The sequence below is a fragment of the Myotis lucifugus genome, unplaced genomic scaffold (genome assembly GCF_000147115.1).
Source record: "Myotis lucifugus unplaced genomic scaffold, Myoluc2.0 scaffold_58, whole genome shotgun sequence".
Lineage (NCBI taxonomy): Eukaryota > Metazoa > Chordata > Mammalia > Chiroptera > Vespertilionidae > Myotis > Myotis lucifugus.
The window spans coordinates 4071518-4089133 of NW_005871106.1; the positions used below are offsets into that span (position 1 = coordinate 4071518).

General features: G+C 48.8%; 1 protein-coding gene and 1 pseudogene across 1 annotated transcript in view; one reads left to right on the top strand and one right to left on the bottom strand.

Annotated features, from left to right (window-relative positions):
- The window catches only part of PTPRM (protein tyrosine phosphatase, receptor type M), a 633774-nt gene extending 632102 nt beyond the window's left edge, over window positions 1-1672 (top strand). Inside the window, 1 exon segment of the mRNA XM_023754237.1 lies at window positions 927-1672. Coding sequence (XP_023610005.1) covers window positions 927-980 — 54 coding nt within the window. The 3' untranslated portion in view covers window positions 981-1672.
- Window positions 1673-4413: 2741 nt separating this feature from the next.
- LOC102437279 overlaps window positions 4414-17616 on the bottom strand; it is a 45450-nt pseudogene continuing 32247 nt past the window's right edge.

Sequence of the window (17616 nt, forward strand, 5' to 3'; positions counted from 1 at the left end):
CTGCCTGGCCGAGAGCTGGTATGTGGTTCCCAGAGGTATCAGACATTTCCTCCCAGTGCCTTTCTTTATCCTGTTGCCTCTACCTGGAATGCCTGTCTTACTGCCAGTTAGAATGACCATATAATCACTCACACCGGGACGCTTTTGAGCGTAAAAGAGAACGCTACAATGCTTATGCCAGGACACCAGGCAAAAACCAGCTCGGTCTTGGGCAAACCAAGGCACATTAACACCTACCCCAGCTCTACACGGTCACTCTCTCCCTCCTCTTACCTACTGCCTCTTGCCAGATGTTCCCTAAGAAGTTCCACCCTGTCTTCCACATTGGAGGACCCTGCTCAGCTCTGCCTCAGGGGTTGTCATGGGTCACTTGTCTCATCCTCCTCATTGGACCGTGGACTTCTCAAAGTCAGAGCCCAGGTCAAGGTGCTTGGTACGTAAGAGGTACTTAACAACTCCTCATAAAACGGAGGAAATCCAGCTGACCGAGCAGCAAAGGGAAAGCTGGGCCAGGAGTGAAGCCACGTTTATTAACTGGGGGCCTTCTGTGAGCAAGTTAGGAGGCATTGCCCCAGCACTCATTATGTTCCCTTCTACCTCATGATCTTTCCATGCTTTGTGCTCAGCATGTTGATGTATGGACAAACGTGTGTGTGTGTGTGTGTGTGTGTGTGTTCCAGTTGTCTAGAACTTCCCAGGAGTTCTAGTGAGTGTGGATATCAAAATACCTTTCATCAGGCCTCGTGGGAACATCTACCAACAGTGGATATATTTGTGGTTCAGAACCATGACCTTCTCATTTATTTCTGATTCAAGTCCTTCTCGGTTTGACATCTTCCAATGAAACCCCTCATCTGGCATAATTGCTTAACTAGAAACAGCATTCGGGTGCTGCAGAGCTGACCTTTTTCCCTTCCGTCTTCCAGGACCAGTACAAGTTCTGCTACGAGGTGGCCCTGGAGTACTTGAATTCCGGCTGACGGCATCACAGCTTGGCAAGCCGGCCTTTCATCCCACAGAGCCGAGAGCGTCCAAGGCATTTGTGAAGATGAGATCAGGGCTCTCAATGTGCTTATTTTGCTTTGCAGCACTGGCTCTTTTTTAAGAGCCCGAGAAAGTATGTATAAAACTGCTTGCACTGCCCAGTTCCCAGTGATGCTGCTGCCTGACAGGAAGCACACACGGCCTACAGTCGTCCGAGACTGTACTCCTAGGCGTCCGCCTGTTAGCGCAGCATAGACAGCTGGTACATGGAAGAGCACAATTATATTCTTATGAAGGAATTTGTACCTTTTGGGGTATTATTTTGTGACCCGTGAACCTTTGTTATTGTTACAGCTGAGTGTACATTTTCGTTCTGTGGAGAATGCTACCTGGCATTATGATAATATATTATTTTAGTTAATATTTGTATTTTAACATGTTGCACAATATAAGCTTATGTAGCTTTCCAAGACTAACAGATAAACATATAATGAACAAAGATATGTTGTATGAGTTGTTGTTTCTATCAGATTTATATTGTTTCTAAGGGAAAAGCTTGGGAGGAATTCAGCTCAAAATGCAAAGCTCAGCGATCAGATTCACAGATCGAAAGCTTTTCCACTTGTTTATATTGTAAATACTTTTGATTTCATCAAATTATTTATTCATTAAAAGAAATTTTTGTGAAGCACAGTGAGTGACAATCATTTTTATTAAGCCCAGGAAATGGCTTACTGTATGATGTTACCTTGTGTGAATTCTCAACTCAATAAATAAAGACCAGTGACCAGTCGTGGTGTATTGCTAGTGTCCAGCGCCCAGGCGGTGGAAGCAGCTCCGGTCACTCCAGGTCACTGGCGGAGAGATTGTACGTGGAAACTGTTGCCTGGAGCAGGTTGAGTTGAAATTTTTGGGACAGAACTGTTGGCAGGGAGAAACCTAGGCCCATCCTGGGAGCCTCCCCTGAGGAAACACAACCCAGAGTCTGCCGGGGCCATGAACTCTCACCTGGTGGGCAGGCAGTTACAGGGGGTGCTGGGCCAGGCTCCAGGCGGAGGCTTTCTGACCCGGAGCCACCTCCCCTCCTCCTCTCTTTCACCTGTTCACTGGGGTAGTATCTGACCTCGCCAAGCCTCATCCAAACCTGAAACTTGCTGAGAGAACACTTTTTAAAGGGTTATGGGGTCAGAGTGCCTTTAAGCAGAGCACTAAGCTAAACAGTTCCCGGGAAGGGAAATCACCGAGGGGCAGTCTGCTCTGCTCTGCTCCGCTCCGCTCAAGGGCCCGGCCGGACCTCTGGTGGAGGGAGACACTGCAGTGGACTTCCGACATGAATAAATGAGTTCCCGGCTATGTTAAATGATGACCAGTAGCTGATAGGACAACCTTATCAAACACCGGTTCTGTGCCAGAAACTGTGCAGGGCGCTTTCCCAAGGGGCAGCAACCTCCCAGCAGTGTGATCCAGGTTCAGTTACGGAGCCGTCTTACAGCTGGGAACGTCAGTCTCATCAGCTGCCAGCTTTCTCTGCTTTATTCCTGCCATCCTTGCTCTTGGAATTTATGAAAATGTCCAGTTCATTCTCTGAGTGACTTCCAGTCCCAGACATGGACTAACAAAGACCATATTTATCCTCCTAACTGAAACAACTAAAAAAACTGAGGAAAATGTATATTTTTAAAAAATCATTTTCAGGAAACTAAACATGAAGTAATTAAGGTAACCCCAAGGGGGTACCTGATAAATGTTTGGAGGGGAGGGGAAGGGAGGGGAGGGGAGGAGAGGGGAGGGGAAGGGAGAGGAGGGGAGGGGAGGGGAGGGGCGGGGAGGCAACCCTGGCCTTAGATTTCCTCTCTGCAATAACTGCCATGGGTTTTAGGTGTGCCTTCCTAAGATTTCAAATAGGAATCAGAGTGTTTGTTTTTTTTCTCAGCAGCATGAAGGGACAAAGGCAGGTGACTCATAGAACAGTGACAGAACATTCGCTTGTGTAAACTCTAAGCCGTGCTGACCAGCCCGGATCCTTCCACTCACTGCGGCCCACAGCTCCCCGGCCCTCACTGTGGCTCTCAGTGGGCTGTCATCCCTCAGGAAACATCCACGTGGGGCAGCAGATGTGAGCATCAGCCCTCAATAGACTGGATGATAGGCCTTATGGCGAATGCTTCCCATCTCTGTGGGCCTTCTCCCCCACGCCTCCCCTCTTCAGGAAGGGTGGGGGAGCTTCGGCAAGGAAAGGGCTGGTCCAGATCCCTGCCTCTGACCCCACCTTGAACTTCCAGTTCTTGTTGCTGTGCTAGTGCTGAGCTGGAACCCACTAAATAAAGAAGCAGTTTATCAGATCCATTCTGTTATGATTGCCTAATCATGTGCTAGTGATGGGGGCGGGGGGGGGGGCAACCATTTAACACCCTCACGTAAGAGGAAACGGAGCAGCCCCCTCAGCCCTCTTTGGTTGTAGGAATCTCAGTGCACCATTTAAATAACTCACAGGTGATCTCAGAAACTCGATATCTTCGGTGCTTATAAAGTGCGTTTGGAAAAAGAACGGCAGCGATTAGCTCCACTTTCTCCTCCCATTACAGAGCAGAGACTGTGTTCCAAAGCCCTGGCCCCTGTCAGATGGAAATGAAGCTGAACTGCCCCAGCCCCGGGGCCTGCCTGGCCCGCCCCCTGGCTGACAGTAGGGTTTTCCCTGGGTTTCCCGCAAGGATGTGCTACCACATAAAGAAATGGGAAGGTGTGGAGGGTAATACAAGAGCCATGCAAATGTAAAATCCAGATGCCATGGGCATCAGATGTAAGAAATCCTATCTACCAGAAAGAGATTTCACAGGGAAAAAGTAAAAATTGCGGTAAAAAACATGTTAATTGGCATAACTAACTGCAATGGGCAGACTTAGAAAGAAATTGCTCTTCATTGCTGCATCGGGGCAGCCATGCCAGCGTGGACTCTGGGCTCTTCCAGCTGTTTTCATGAACGAGATGGGCCCCCAGACTCGGAGCTGGGCCCCCAGGCCCCGAGCTGGGCCCCCAGGCCCTGAGCTGGGCCCCCAGGCCCCGAGCTGGGCCCCCAGGCCCTGAGCTGGGCCCCCAGGCCCTGAGCTGGGAGAGCAGCCTGCTGGGCCGTAAACAAAGATGATGCCTCCAGGGCCACAGATGCTCAGCTTGGCAGGCCATGGAGGCTGTCTCTTGGTTCATTAAAGCAACATTAAGATGCCCCTTTTCCCTCTATGTTAATATAAATAATAGAGTGAAAATGTAATTACCGAGGCTAACTTAATTAAGAACACTTTGAAAGTCGCCCCTTCTTCCTGGTGTCAAAAAGATGGTTTGGAGTCATTTGCCCTCGCCAGATGTACCGTTTCCTCCCCCAAAACCATCCTGGGAGGCTGTGTATTTCCAGGCAAAGAAACTGATAGGCTGGGGCTAGCGGGGACATGGCTTCCCTGAGGTAGCACCGTCACCAACCAGGCCGCTGCAGGACTTGAACTCAGAACTAGCTGTGCCCACAGGCCCCACAGGCCCTCCCTGGAGGGTCTGGGCTTTAGAGCCAACCTCCTGGGTTCCAGCCACAGCCACCAGCTCCTTGGCTGTTGGATCTTGAGCAACCTCTGTCTTAATTTCTGCATCTGGACAACTCAATCAGGTGCTTCCTGGCAACTGGCAGAGTTCTAGAAAATACACAGGTCCTTTTCTTCCCTTCTCTTTTCTCCCTCATTGAAAATAAACCTGTGTCTTGTGAATAGTCTGGACTTGGCAGTCATACCCCGGGGCGTTTGAGCCTCCTTTCACTCACTCCCGTGTGGGCGACAGAAGGTTTGCAGCTAAGCCATAGAATGAAGAGAAACGCAGGCGGATCAGTGAACACATGATGAAGGCCAGAAAATCGCTTTGCTGTAGCATCTCTCCGAGAGCCTTGGAAAGCAGACCAGACAGAAACTGCTGAGGACTGAGTTCCCCCATGGGATCCCCATGCCCTGATGCAAAGACTCAGAAGCGCCCAGAGTGGGAGCTGACTCAACGGCTGCTCTGGGCTTCTGGGCCAGCTCAGAGCCCGCCACATGGAGAGGCACCCGGCTCTGCCCACCGCTCCTGAGCCTCTGAGCAGAGCCCCTGACCACCTGGAAAGAGAACTGCCACTGGCGGAGGCTTTGCCAGGCCACCCCGCTTTGCCCTCTCAGGACACAGCCCTGCAGCACACAGGGGCCTCCTGGGGCTAAAAGGTTGAGTGGCAGCTTCCCCTCTTGCACCCACAGCCTGGGCTGCCCTCTGCTCCCACCTCCCCAGCCCCACAGCCTCCCCTCACTCCCCACTAACCTGGGGAAGCATGGAGAAGTACGGGCCTGCGGGGAGTGCTGGGCCTGAGGCCTCCTGCCTCACCTGCCCCGGGGCTGAGTTACTGCATTGGGGTGCACGCCTGCTCCCTAGGAGGATGCCCAGGGATGGCGGGTTGGGCTGCTACCCACAGCCCAGCAGAATGCAGCGCCTCTGAGTCAGGGACACCCTGCCCTGGCCCTGTTATAGCGCCTACAGATGGGTGTTTTGGCTGAGCGGTCCCCGGCATACACTGGACCACAATGGGCTTGGAGGTGGGGATTCAGGAAGCCGTCTCTTGGAGGAGATGCAAGGGGTCCTTTCCTGGGAGTCAGGCAGAGTGCAGTGGCAGAGGGAGCACCCTGGCCTCGCTGGGAGAGGAGGTGAGCATCAGGATGGCATTTCGAGCCCACTTGCCACCTCCAAGGATTGTGAGCTGGCAACAAGAGAAGTCAGCCTGGAACTCCCCCAAGAGGTGATGCCAGCAGGGGACCAGGACTATCGGCCTAGCAATTCCCAGGGGATCCCCCGCTCCAGGCACCTCAGCTGGAGCCGGACCAGCAGAGCTTCCAGGCCAGCAGGGCAGCTGCGTGGTCCTGGGAGTGGGCTCCAGCCTGTACGATCGATCAGGCTTCTGCATCCTTCCAGGATCATCAGACTAGTAACTCCTGGCTGGTTAGCAAAACAGAGAAGTTAGTGGCAGCCTTCCCCAGGCTGGAGAGAGATTTTCCTGGTGCTGAAAACCTATTGGGTTTTGGGTGTGCGTGACCCAGGGCTGGCTCTCCCTCCCAACCCGAGGCAGCACGCTTGGTTTTCGGCTCATCTGCTGATTTAATGAGGGGTCTGTGTCCATCCACCCTCTCCCTCTCACTATCTCAGTGTCTCCATCTATTTTGTAAAGCACCAATTTATCGGATATTACCCTCATTTTAAATTACATAGATCAGTTTAAACATAATTCACCTTCTCTTTCCTATCCCATTAGCTTATAAAAGCATTAGCACATTGTCACACGTTTAAATGACCGTGTAATAGGTATTGGTTTTAATTGTCAGTACTTAAGTGGCCATTATAACAAAGTGTTTTGCTTCATAAGGCAGGTAAGCCCCTGCCTCTCCGAGGAAAAACGCTTGAGACTTGGCTGCGGAAAAGCTTAGAGCCAAATCCGTAATCCACAGGCATCATGCATACAGGATGCTGGTATTTTGACACTGGCCTCTAGAGTCCTTTTACTTTATTTTATTTCATTTATTGTGGTAAAATGTATCATTTTAATCATCTTAAATGTACAGTTCCGAGGCATTAAACACATTCACGTTGTTGAGCAACCACCATCACCAGCCATCTCCAGAACTTTCTCATCGTCCCAGATGGAAGGTCTGCATCCATTAGACAGCACCTCCTCAGTCTCCCCTCGCCCTGCCCATGACAACCACCATCCCCCTTTCTGTCTCTGTGACTTTGACTGCTCCGGGTGCCTCACAGAAGTGGAATCATACAGCATTTGTCCTTATGTATCTGGCTTATTCCACTCCGCGGAATGTCTTCAAGATCCATGTTGGAGCATGCGTCAGAACCTCCTTCCTTTTCAAGGCCAAATAACATTCCATTGTGTGCATGGATCGCGTTTCGTTTATGTATTCATGTATTGATGGAATCGGCTTGTTTCCACCTCTCGGCTACTGGAAATTATGTTGGTATTGGCCTCAAGAGTCTGAGCTTTTATTTATGTTCCAATCCCTGTGTTTTCCTTTTTCTTCCTCAACCACTTCTAATTTGCGCCTCCCTGTGACTGACAGGAGATTCCACTGTGGCTCCTCAGTACATTCTGTTAAATTTCTAAAGTAACATGAGTACTAACATCAATGTGCGAGACAAAATTCCAAACTACGAAAGGGGTCTTCGCCATTTTCAGGACCACCAATCCACTGGAGACTCTAAAAAAAGTTTTGAGCCCTGCCCCATTTAAAAAGGTGCATGCACTTCCACAAATGTTACACTTCCTGTTCCCATGGACACTCCTGAAACCTATCTTTAGTCCTTAGGTTTATCTCTGCTCCAGATAATTAATTTCTTCCCCAAAAGTTGTAAAGCAAAGGTTTTCAAAACAGAGCATGGTTGAAATACATGTGTAAAGCAAATGATCGCTCTGGTTTGACAATTACATGAAGCTAAATGTCCGTATTTGGAACTTCCCTGGCGTGGAACACAAGAACGACCTTGGGCATTTACAAAGCGTCTCCAAAGGCCTTTCAAGGTCAGGAGCAGAACACACAGTTCCCTCCCAGATGCAGGAGGTCAGCGACGGCGGGCACAGAGCCTGCCCACCTCTCAAGGCTCACAGATGTCCACCTCTTGCAGGAGGTCCTCCAGCTCACTCAGGCCGTCACCTCCTGCCCCTCTCAACTTACACCACTTGCCACAGGGCAGACACTGCCACCTTCCCCTGTGCGGTGCCTGTGCATCGCTGGTGGTGTTTCTTCGCTGTTTATATGTGTGCATCCTGGGACTCCTTAAAGTTGGGAACATACTGAGTTCATTTTTAATTTCCCGTGGAGCCTAGTAGGATGCTTGGCACATAATAAGCACCCAACGTCTTTTTGATAATTGGTTTCTCATTAAATGAGGCAAACTTGTACTATGATAATAATATAAAAAAATTGACTAACCCTAAATCATCTCTCTCCTAAATTAAATGTAAGAGTGGGGAGTTCTCTGCTCCTCCATAAAGCCCTGGGGTACCAGGGCTCCTCACAGACTCGGCACTGGACAGCTCCCGCCCCTGCTGTTGCAGCACAGCCTGGCACTGGTGTCCACACAGGAGGTGCCAAGTCCATTTTCTAGGGGAGCATGGAGGTCCAGGACCAGGAAGCAGGAGGCCCAGGGCCTACTTCCCTAACTCCCGATCTGGCCTCGGGTTGCCGCCCTTGGAAGGCCTTGGGGTTTTCTCTTCGCTCTCCACCGGCTGCTAACGCCCCGCTTGGAGGCCGAGCCACGCTGCAGAGTGCTCTGACCCCACCGGCCTTCAGAGTGGGGTGCAGCCCCACAGCAGGGGCCGGCACCTCCGGGCCCAGCCTGCAGTCACGGGGGTCATGCACGGATGGCCCCCTTCGCAGACATGCCATCGCCTGCTTTGAGGAACCTATTACAGCAGTACACTGTGTGTTCAGCAATTGTCACGGTGTCGCTGGTGTGGTTTGAAACCCAATTCCTCAGGGTCGGGGGAGCGAGCTGGGGCGGGGGCAAGAGCAGGAGCCCAGCCGACGGTAGCCCCCACGAAGGACAGCTTCCCAATATATAAACTCTTCTTCTGTCAACCAGGGCACAACGTGCTCATAGCTCTCTCACTGGGCCCAGCGCTCCTCTCCCGTTCCTGTCTGTCTGCCTGGTGAATGGCATGTCAGTTTCCTGATGCCACAAAGCACGCTTCCCTCGCCCAGGGGAAGGCCCCTGCCCCAGCTGGAAAGCCACTGTGTAAGTACAGTCGGATGGATTTTGTCAGTAAATCTATATCAGAACGAGGCAATAACATTCCCACACAACGTGATGTATCTCAGCAGATGGTTAATTTTTGAATATCCTGCTTTGAATATATATCACCTGATAATGTATATACACTGGAAGTATTTTTTTTATTTCCACTCATTAAATCTCAATAAACCAGTAAACAGCCCTAACTACAGAGGCACAGAAATTTCACTTCCCTTTGTGTCAAGTAGCCGCAGTTTATTATGGTGTAAAATAAACAGGCTGCTAATATAATTTAAACAGGACAACAATAACAAAGCCACAGGTGCTACGCCCCTAAGCATAGAGCACAGGAGGCAGTGCAAGCTTGAGGTCTAGTCTGCCCGCCTCTGAGCGACCCTAAGGGCTTCTTCATCTCGCTGGGCCTCCGCCCCTCTGTGGAGCAGGATGACCATCATGCTGCCGCACAGGGGTGTGCAGAGGATTAAAGGAACAAACATGAGCAGGGAGTTTAGAACTGTGGCTGGAATTATGCATTTGCTCTTATAATTGTATTCTAAGTGACCAACGAAAGAGGGAAGCAAGGAAAGTACTTCTTCGGGTAATGGCTCGAGTGTCAGGAACAAGACCAGAAGCTGTTTCCAGCCTTCTCCACCCTGATGTTGCTCATTAGGGAAAGCAGAGCCTCCGTTTCCCCGAGTGCAAGCCCGGAGGGGCATCCTCAACTCCCTGCTGTGGCCAAGCCCATGGCCAACGACAAGTTCTCCCCAAAGAGACACTAGGAGACAAGGAGAAAGGAATGGACTTGGCCTGTCCCCTAGGCCTCGGAGGTGAACAGGATGGGTCCCATGGAAGCTCCCAAGTGAGACACGGTCACCAGGTGTGGGTGCCAGGGCTTCTGTTGAACCTACTGTGCCTTTCCCAGTGCAGCGCTGGCTGTCTGGACTGCCTGTCAGGTCTCCCTTCTCTTCCTTCTTTATCTCCTCATCTCCTTCTCTCCTCCCATTCTGTTACCTCTCACTCTTTTCTTGTTGCCATTTCTGACATTGACTGCTGTTCCTCACTGACTTTCCTCCCACTTGTTTCGTCTTTCCTGGCAACCTTATGAGGAAGCCCATTCCCAGATGACCTCACTTCTAAGGGGCTTGTCTAACGTGGCCTGGCTCTTGCACACACAGTGGGGGGATGGGGGTGGAATGAAAGCATAGACTGTGGGGTGGAGCAGGGGCCTCACTGGGTCTTGCAGGGAGCAAAGCCTCCTGTGATCAATTTACTCTCACTTGGCCGGGCCGGGAGGATAACTCCCTCTCGTGCTCCAGAACTGGGCTCCCTCCCCCCACAATGGAGATAAACTGGGTTGGACTGGCTGTGAGGCCGTTTCAGGCTGACCTTTGAGTGTCTGTCATGTGCCAGGCGTGGTGTAGGTGCCCCAATGCTCTCCCAGGGCCCAAATCAAGGTGTCGCCAGCAGGTATCCTTTCCTGGAGGCGCTAGGGGACAACACATTTCCAAGGTCACTTAGTCTTTTGCCAGAACTCAATTCCATGTCATTGGAAGACTGCTTCCTGGCTGACCTGGGGTGCCTCCTCGCTTGCAGCCAGAGGTGATGCAGATTCCAGAGACCACCACTTTCCCGGGTCCCTGAACCCTTTCCAGCCAGCGATAGCGAATGAGTCTCTCTCAAGCTTTGCGTCTCATTGACCGCCCCACCCGCCTCATCTCTCCTCCTGTCCGGTTTCGCCACATCTCCTGGACTCCAGCCGAAGAAACGTCTCTGCTTTTAAGGGCCCCAGTGATCACATTGGCCCCATCTGGAAAAGCCCAAATAACCTTCCTATCTTAAAGTCAGCTGATTTCATTGCAACTGCAAAGCCCCATTAGAGCCGTATCTAGATCAGTGTTCGGTTGGATAATCACGGATGGGAATCTTGGGGGAACATCTTTCGAATTCTGCTGACCTCACCTGGCAGGAGACGAACCTGGGAGTGAGGCTCCCTCCCCCCACAGAGGAGAGGAGGGGCTGCGCGAGGTCTCTACTGTCCACAAGCACAAGGTCTCTTAGGCAGCTAGCATCTCTCCAGCCAGGGCACCCTCCATGCCACTGAGTCCCTCGCTGTCCTGGCCCGGTCTGGTGCTCTCTCCCCCCAGAGGCCCATGAAAAGGAGAGCTCAGCAGGGAGGCTCCTGGGGCCCAGCCCACCACGCTCTGGCTGTGCCTGGTCCACACACACTGTGTGTTCATGGGGAGGGGAGCTGCTGCCTGACTTGCCTCTTGGAGTTTGCCTGGGCTGTCTGCTTGGATCTGTGACCTGGTTTAGTCCTCACTACTGCTCTGAGTCAGATACAAGTATTAGCCCCATTAAGCTAACCAAGCTAAAGATGTCTATGTTCCCAAGGTCCCCAGCAAACTGAGGTTTGAACCCTGGTAATCAGCACCAGAACCCAAATGCCTCATAAGCATGTTACCGGAATGTTCCCCACACACCCAGCCATCTCTGCAAGCTGGGAAACGGTCGCTGTTGAACCAGCTCTCTAATAGTGGGAGGAGGATGCTCTGGGTTTCCCTGGCTTGTTTTCCACAACGATTGTCCACACAGGAGCATTCCCATCCCAGGCTACCCAGGGCCACCCTCGGGGCACCAGGTCAGGCAGCCTGAAGCTGTGGCTCCTTTTCAGCACCTGCAGAGTTCCCCGTGGGGAAGGATCAGTGGGAGGGCGAGGAAGGAGTTGGGAAAAGTCCAGGTTCTGAACAGAAAAATGCCTGTGATGTTTGCCAGAGATTAATCCAAACAGATTCTGTGCTTTGCACCATTTCTTGGTAAGTGGGTATCAATAACTCCCCCTGTTGTCACCTCTGTTGTGCAGAAAGTTCAGAGAGAAAGAGGAAAATGTAAAGAAGGTGACGAGTGAAATATCACGGGCAGAAGGAGGAAGTGACAAATGATTGCGTGGGGTGCTGACCATCGCTACTGACATTAGGAATGTGTCCTTGCTCCCTAATAATATGTCAGTGCTGTCCAGTGGCCCCGCAGAACAACCATACCGACTGCTTTCTCATTCAGGAAGCCTATGCATCTGTTAGCCCAGACCTCACGCTCCATGTAGCATTAGGCCAGCTCAGGGTGGAACTGAGCACAGGACAGAAAAGGGCACTCAAGCCACTCCAGCAATAAATGTCAGTAACACTGAGGGTGGCCAGCCCTGCACCGTCCTCTCCGCCCACCCCCATGGTGTCAGCCGGTCTGTCACCATCGGGGGGCTTACTCCAGGACAGGAGCAGTCCCTCTGTGTCTCCCTCTGAGAGCAAAGGGACGAATCACAGCTCACAGTCTGAGATCCCTGGTTCTCCTGAAATCAACCGATGTTCAGCATCTTAACGTGGCTTAAGGAAGTCGAGCGCTTGGGAGCAGTAAGCCAGGAGAGTGCTGACCAGCACCAAGCCTGTGTGCAGAGCTGCTGATCGAGGGTGAGTCGGCAAACAACTGCAGTAAACAACTGGGTGATTTCTCAGCCTTTTCCTCCTCACCCTCACCCCTCCTTTCCACCAGACAGACAAGCGGACAGAAATACATGCACAGACAGAACAGCAAACTGAAGTTATGCCAGCGGTCTCGCCAGGCCTCCCTTAAGCCCCCTTCAAATGTAGCGGGGACCTGGGACCTGACAGTCCTTATTCAAAGGAGAATGAATAAGGCAACTGTCGGCACTGCTCCTGCTCTGCACAGCCGTGTCCCCAGCTCACGGTGCTGCCCAGGAATCAGGGAGACAAAGGTCTGTCTGCACCGCTCAGGGCTACTAACAACCAACTGACCCCCAGGGAACTGGGCCGCGATCTTTATTAGAGAACATTGGTCCTCCCAGCTGTCATGCACTGGTGCAAGGAGCGGGAGGAGAGGATTAGGCTCTGTAAACATTTTGTTTCAGAAACAAGTGATGAACAGGAGGTGCAAAGCTTGGGGGTGGCTCAGGATGAACCCCAGCCTAGCCCTCCTCTTGCCCCCTCTCCACGGAGCTGGCTCACCCTGCATCCTTTCCCATCTCCTGTGAGCCGCTGAGCTCTCAAGCAGGTTGGGGGTGGGGGGGAGGGAAAAATCACAATAATGAAGATCTTTCCTCTTCTGCAGTTTTTCTGCAGTACCGAAGATTTCTTTTGTGCAAAAACAAAAAGAAAAAAAAGTCTTTCATCTGCCAAGATTTTTACTTATCACATATGAAAGGGTATCGTCTTCGACGCATTTTGAAATGCCTTAAAAACGGGTATCAAAGAGTCCAAGGCCCATTAATCTAAATTGCTTTAGCACTTAGAGAAGAATAAAAGGCACTTTCTACAAATCTACAAATGAGTGTAACCTACAAAATTACAGATTAAATGCTGGGGGGAGGAGGGGGACCCTTAGGTTCTCAGCTTGGAACAAACATCTTTAAAGGGAAAAAGAATATTACTTCAATATTTTAAAATCATGTTTTGAAATACATGAGAAAAAGAAAGATACAGACTTAGACACGATGTAAAAAGATAGGAAAAACAATTCTAGTTTGGCTAAGACTGGTCACCATTAAATGTCATTCAATAAAATTTCCCAAGGAGGGGTCAGCTCCACGGGCTATTTTTGTCACCTTTGCAAAAACCCTTATGCATGGATCCAAACTCTTAAGTCATTTTCCCCTTTGAAAAAGATACAAAGTTCTCAAGGTTTAGACCTGAATTCTCAATCGATGCAATTAGTAGGAAAGAGGTCATCATACTTTCAGACTCTCCCATTTAAATTTATTATCCAGTGCTCTGGTAGTAAAAATAGAATGAAAAGCCTATAATATTTGATAGTCTTGATTTTGCAGCCCCAGCCAGGATGGGAAAACTATAATAATGTAATAACACCTTAAATGTACATCCTGCATATCTCTAAAGAACTAAGAGCAATTTTAAATCTAATTAATCCCATCAGCATTCCTGACCGGTAGTTTCTGTGGAGTTGGGGTCTGTGGGGTTCTCCCCTTAGCAGGTGATAAAATGTCATAGATGAGGACGGCCAAAACTTATTGCATATCCTATGAGCCAAGCTCTGTGCTCAGCCCTTTGCATTTATTTTTCTGTCATTGAATCTTTGTGTCATCTCCATATGGTTGAGATTTGTATAGATTGTAAAGACACCCACAAATGGATAAATTCCTAGAAACATACAATCTCCCAAAACTGAATCAAGAAGAAACCAAAAATCTGAACAGATCAATTGCAACTAATAAAATTAAAGAAGTAATAAAATAAAATAAACTCCCAACAAACAAAATTTTTGAACCAGATGGTTTCACAGCTGAATTTTACCAAGCATTCAGAGAAGAACTAATACCTATTCCAAGACATTCAAGAGGAGGGAAGACTCCCAAGCTCATTTTATAAGGCCGGCATTCTCCTAATTCCAAAATCAGATAAAGACACTATAAAGAAAGAAAATTATAGGCCATTTTGTATCTAGGTTCCTGGTGAACATAGATACAAAAATCCTCCACAAAATATTAGCAAACCAAATTCACCAATACACTAAAAAGATCAGACACCATGACCAAGTGGGATTTATTCCTAGGATGCAAGGCTGGTACAATATCCACAAATCAATTAATGTGATATATCACATAAACAATGAAGGATAAAAATCATATGATCATATCAATAGATGCAGAAAAAACATTTGACAAAATCCAGCACCCATTTATGATAAAAAACAAAAAAACCTTCAGTAAAGTGGGAATAGTGGGAACATATCTATATATATAAAAGCCTAATATGCAAAGTGTCCTCTTGGGAGTTCAACCAACAGGGAGTTGGAGCTCTCACTATGATGTGTGATGACCACCAGGGGGCAGCATGGAATGAAGGGAGGCCCCGGCCAGCAGCTGGCAGCTGCTAGGGACCCTACCCGTGCACAAATTTTGTGCACTGGGCCTCTAGTCTCAACATAATAAAGGCTCTATATGACAAACTCACAACTAACAATCATAATCAATGGAAAAAAACTAAATGCATTTTTCTTAAGATCAGGAACAAGACAGGAATGTCCATTTTTACTTCTCTTATTCAACATAATACTGGAAGTCCTAATCACAGAAATCAGAGAAGAAACAGAAATAAAAAGCATCCAAATTGGAAAGGAAGAAGTAGAGCTGTCATTATTTGTAGATGATATGATACTGTATATAGAGAGTCCTAAAGATTCCACCAAAAAAACTACTAGAACTGATAAATTCAGTAAAGTAGCAATATACAAAATAAATATCCAGAAATCAGTTGCATTTTTATACACTAATAATGAACTATCAGAAAGGGAAACCCTAACAATTTTCTGTATTGTTTGCAGCTACCAGTGGCAGTAAAATCAACATCACCACTGCTAGATCCTTGTTGGACTCTCAGAAGCATGCCTCTCATGCATATATGAGAGCAGCAGGGTTGGAGCATGGACTGTCATTTCTGTTTATCTCTAATGATCTTTAACAGCAGGAAAAAGCTGCCACTACATTCCTCTCCTAGGTGACTGTCATTTAGATCTGATGGCCCACGGCTTCTCCATTGTCCAGTTGTTAGTCCAAGTCAGGTAGATTCTCTTTACCAGTTGCTCCTCTCCCTAAGCCAGCATGCCCACCCCATCCTCCTCATCTTTCTTTTTGGGCTCAAAGTAGAAACCTGCTTACACCATGCTGTGACAGCCATTTCTTTCCCCAAGAACGATGTGGGCTGGTCTAGTTCCAAGGCCACAAGCAAGACCAGCTGAGAGGAGGGAGGAGGAGGAGGCATGCAAGACAATGTCAGCTGGAAGTCTAGCTTCAGCATGAAAAGAACAAATACATAATAAACATGTGTAGCAGGAAGTTAAAATGAGTGTCTGTCTCAGTAACTTCCTCATTCCAAAAAAAGGTAAGAGAAAAATCTATACTCTGCAGTCCTTGTCTCAATACCCACTTCAAAGGTGAGACTTGTAATGTAGAGATTAGAGAAAAGGCCCCATGTGAAAAGACACTGCTGGCATCGCAGGAGAGAGGAAGTACTATCCTTTCTCAAATCAACTGCGGAGGTTTCATGAAGAATCTTCAGAGCGCTGATTCCTCAGGGCTGCCTTCTCACATTGTGCGGGCTGACCCTGTATGAGGACACCTGGTCAACAGGTACGTGGGGAGTGAAGTCAAGCCCTGTCCCCTCACCATGCCTTGCACACTCCTCTATGGGGCCACATCCACTGAGAGGAAAAATATCTAGATTGCCACTTACACACACACACTCAACTTACACTCACCTGGAACTAAAGTCCTGGAGTCAGCAGTGAGCCGGGAAGCAGCTGCCTGTGGCCAGGGCCAAGTGGGCCTGGCTCCGTGATCCCGGGCCTGGGGTTGGCTTAGGCTGCCCGAGGGTCGATTGGTCATCTGAGGAGACCCTAAAGGAAATAACTCCTTTCCCAAGAAGGTAGACTTGGAAAAGAAAGAAAACACGGTCTGTTTATAGGAGACACTTATTTGCCAACGTATTTTCCTTAGCCCTGGGCAGAATAAAATATACAATATAGATTTTCTCTCTGCTTGAATTTAAAGGCAGTGTGTGTTGTCATATTTCCTGCTAGTTGGAGGTTGTTTTTTTGTGGGGTTTTTTTTAATCTGACAGGAGGATGGGGAGGGAGACTATTCACAGTGGCTATTTGAAGTTTAGTAATTGCCCAGAAAGGGAAAAAAAAGAACACTCTAAAGTTATTTTTGAGCAGTGAATACTTTTCAGTCTTCTAAGAAATTACTGCAATTTGACACATGAAATCTAAGGCACAGAGAAGTGTGATCTTGAAAAATTATCTTTTGTTGGCTTGATGGGAACAAAAAGAAAATGTCAATGCGATAGGCATTTCCCCGCGGTTCAGTGAGGATTCGGCCTGTGCAGGCGAAAGCCGCACGGCACTCGGTCCGCACGGTGATAGCAGGAGAAATGGACTCACTGCTGGGAGTGACGGCGCGGCCATGCTGCCATCGGGCAAGGCAAATCCTGGCTGTCACTTCTTGAAAGAAAATCATTTCAAATGACTTTCAATTTAAGGTGAATTACACATTCTGACATACTTAAATCCTGCCTCTTTACAAAGGTATAGAATTACCCCAATTAGTGTTCTTGTGCTGGTTTTCTTTTTGAGAAGAATCCATCTGTCCTCTAAGTTATATTGAACACATTTGAATAAACCCATATATATATATGTTTATTCAAATGTGTTCAATATATATATGTGTGTGTGTGTGTGTGTGTGTGTGTGTGTGTGTTTCCATTTACCAATAGAAATACTAATCTCTGAATATAAATAACTTCAACCTTCGAAAATCTTCCATCAAATTACTCTCTTTCATTTTATGTCCTTCTCCAACAGTGACATAATAACGGTGGCCGACTTTGCAGCCTTGGACCTCGGAGCAGAAGTGAACGATGGTGAGCAGACTCTGGGGATAGTCTCTATATTTTGGGATGTGAAGGTAAAGGATACAATGTCCTTTTTTAATTTCGAGAACTTTTACACAGTGCATGAGTATGTGTGGGAGTGTGTAGGGGAGGGTACTTTTTGGCTAGTTTTGCCAGGTAGAGTCAGCTCCTGTGAAAGTAAGCTCCCCGCAGTGCCAGCCAGAGCCTGGCTTAATGGGGAAAGAAGCAACAGATGCATATTCAGTAGGGACACAGACCTGAAGAGCAGAGGGCCCGAACCACCTGCCCTCAGGATCAGTCCCCTAGACTCTGTCCCCTGGACTCTGTCCCAGGCCTTCAGACCTGCCCACTGTCATGGAAACAGGCACTTGCAGAGCTCCACATGGCTGATCAAAAGCAGTGGCTCTGC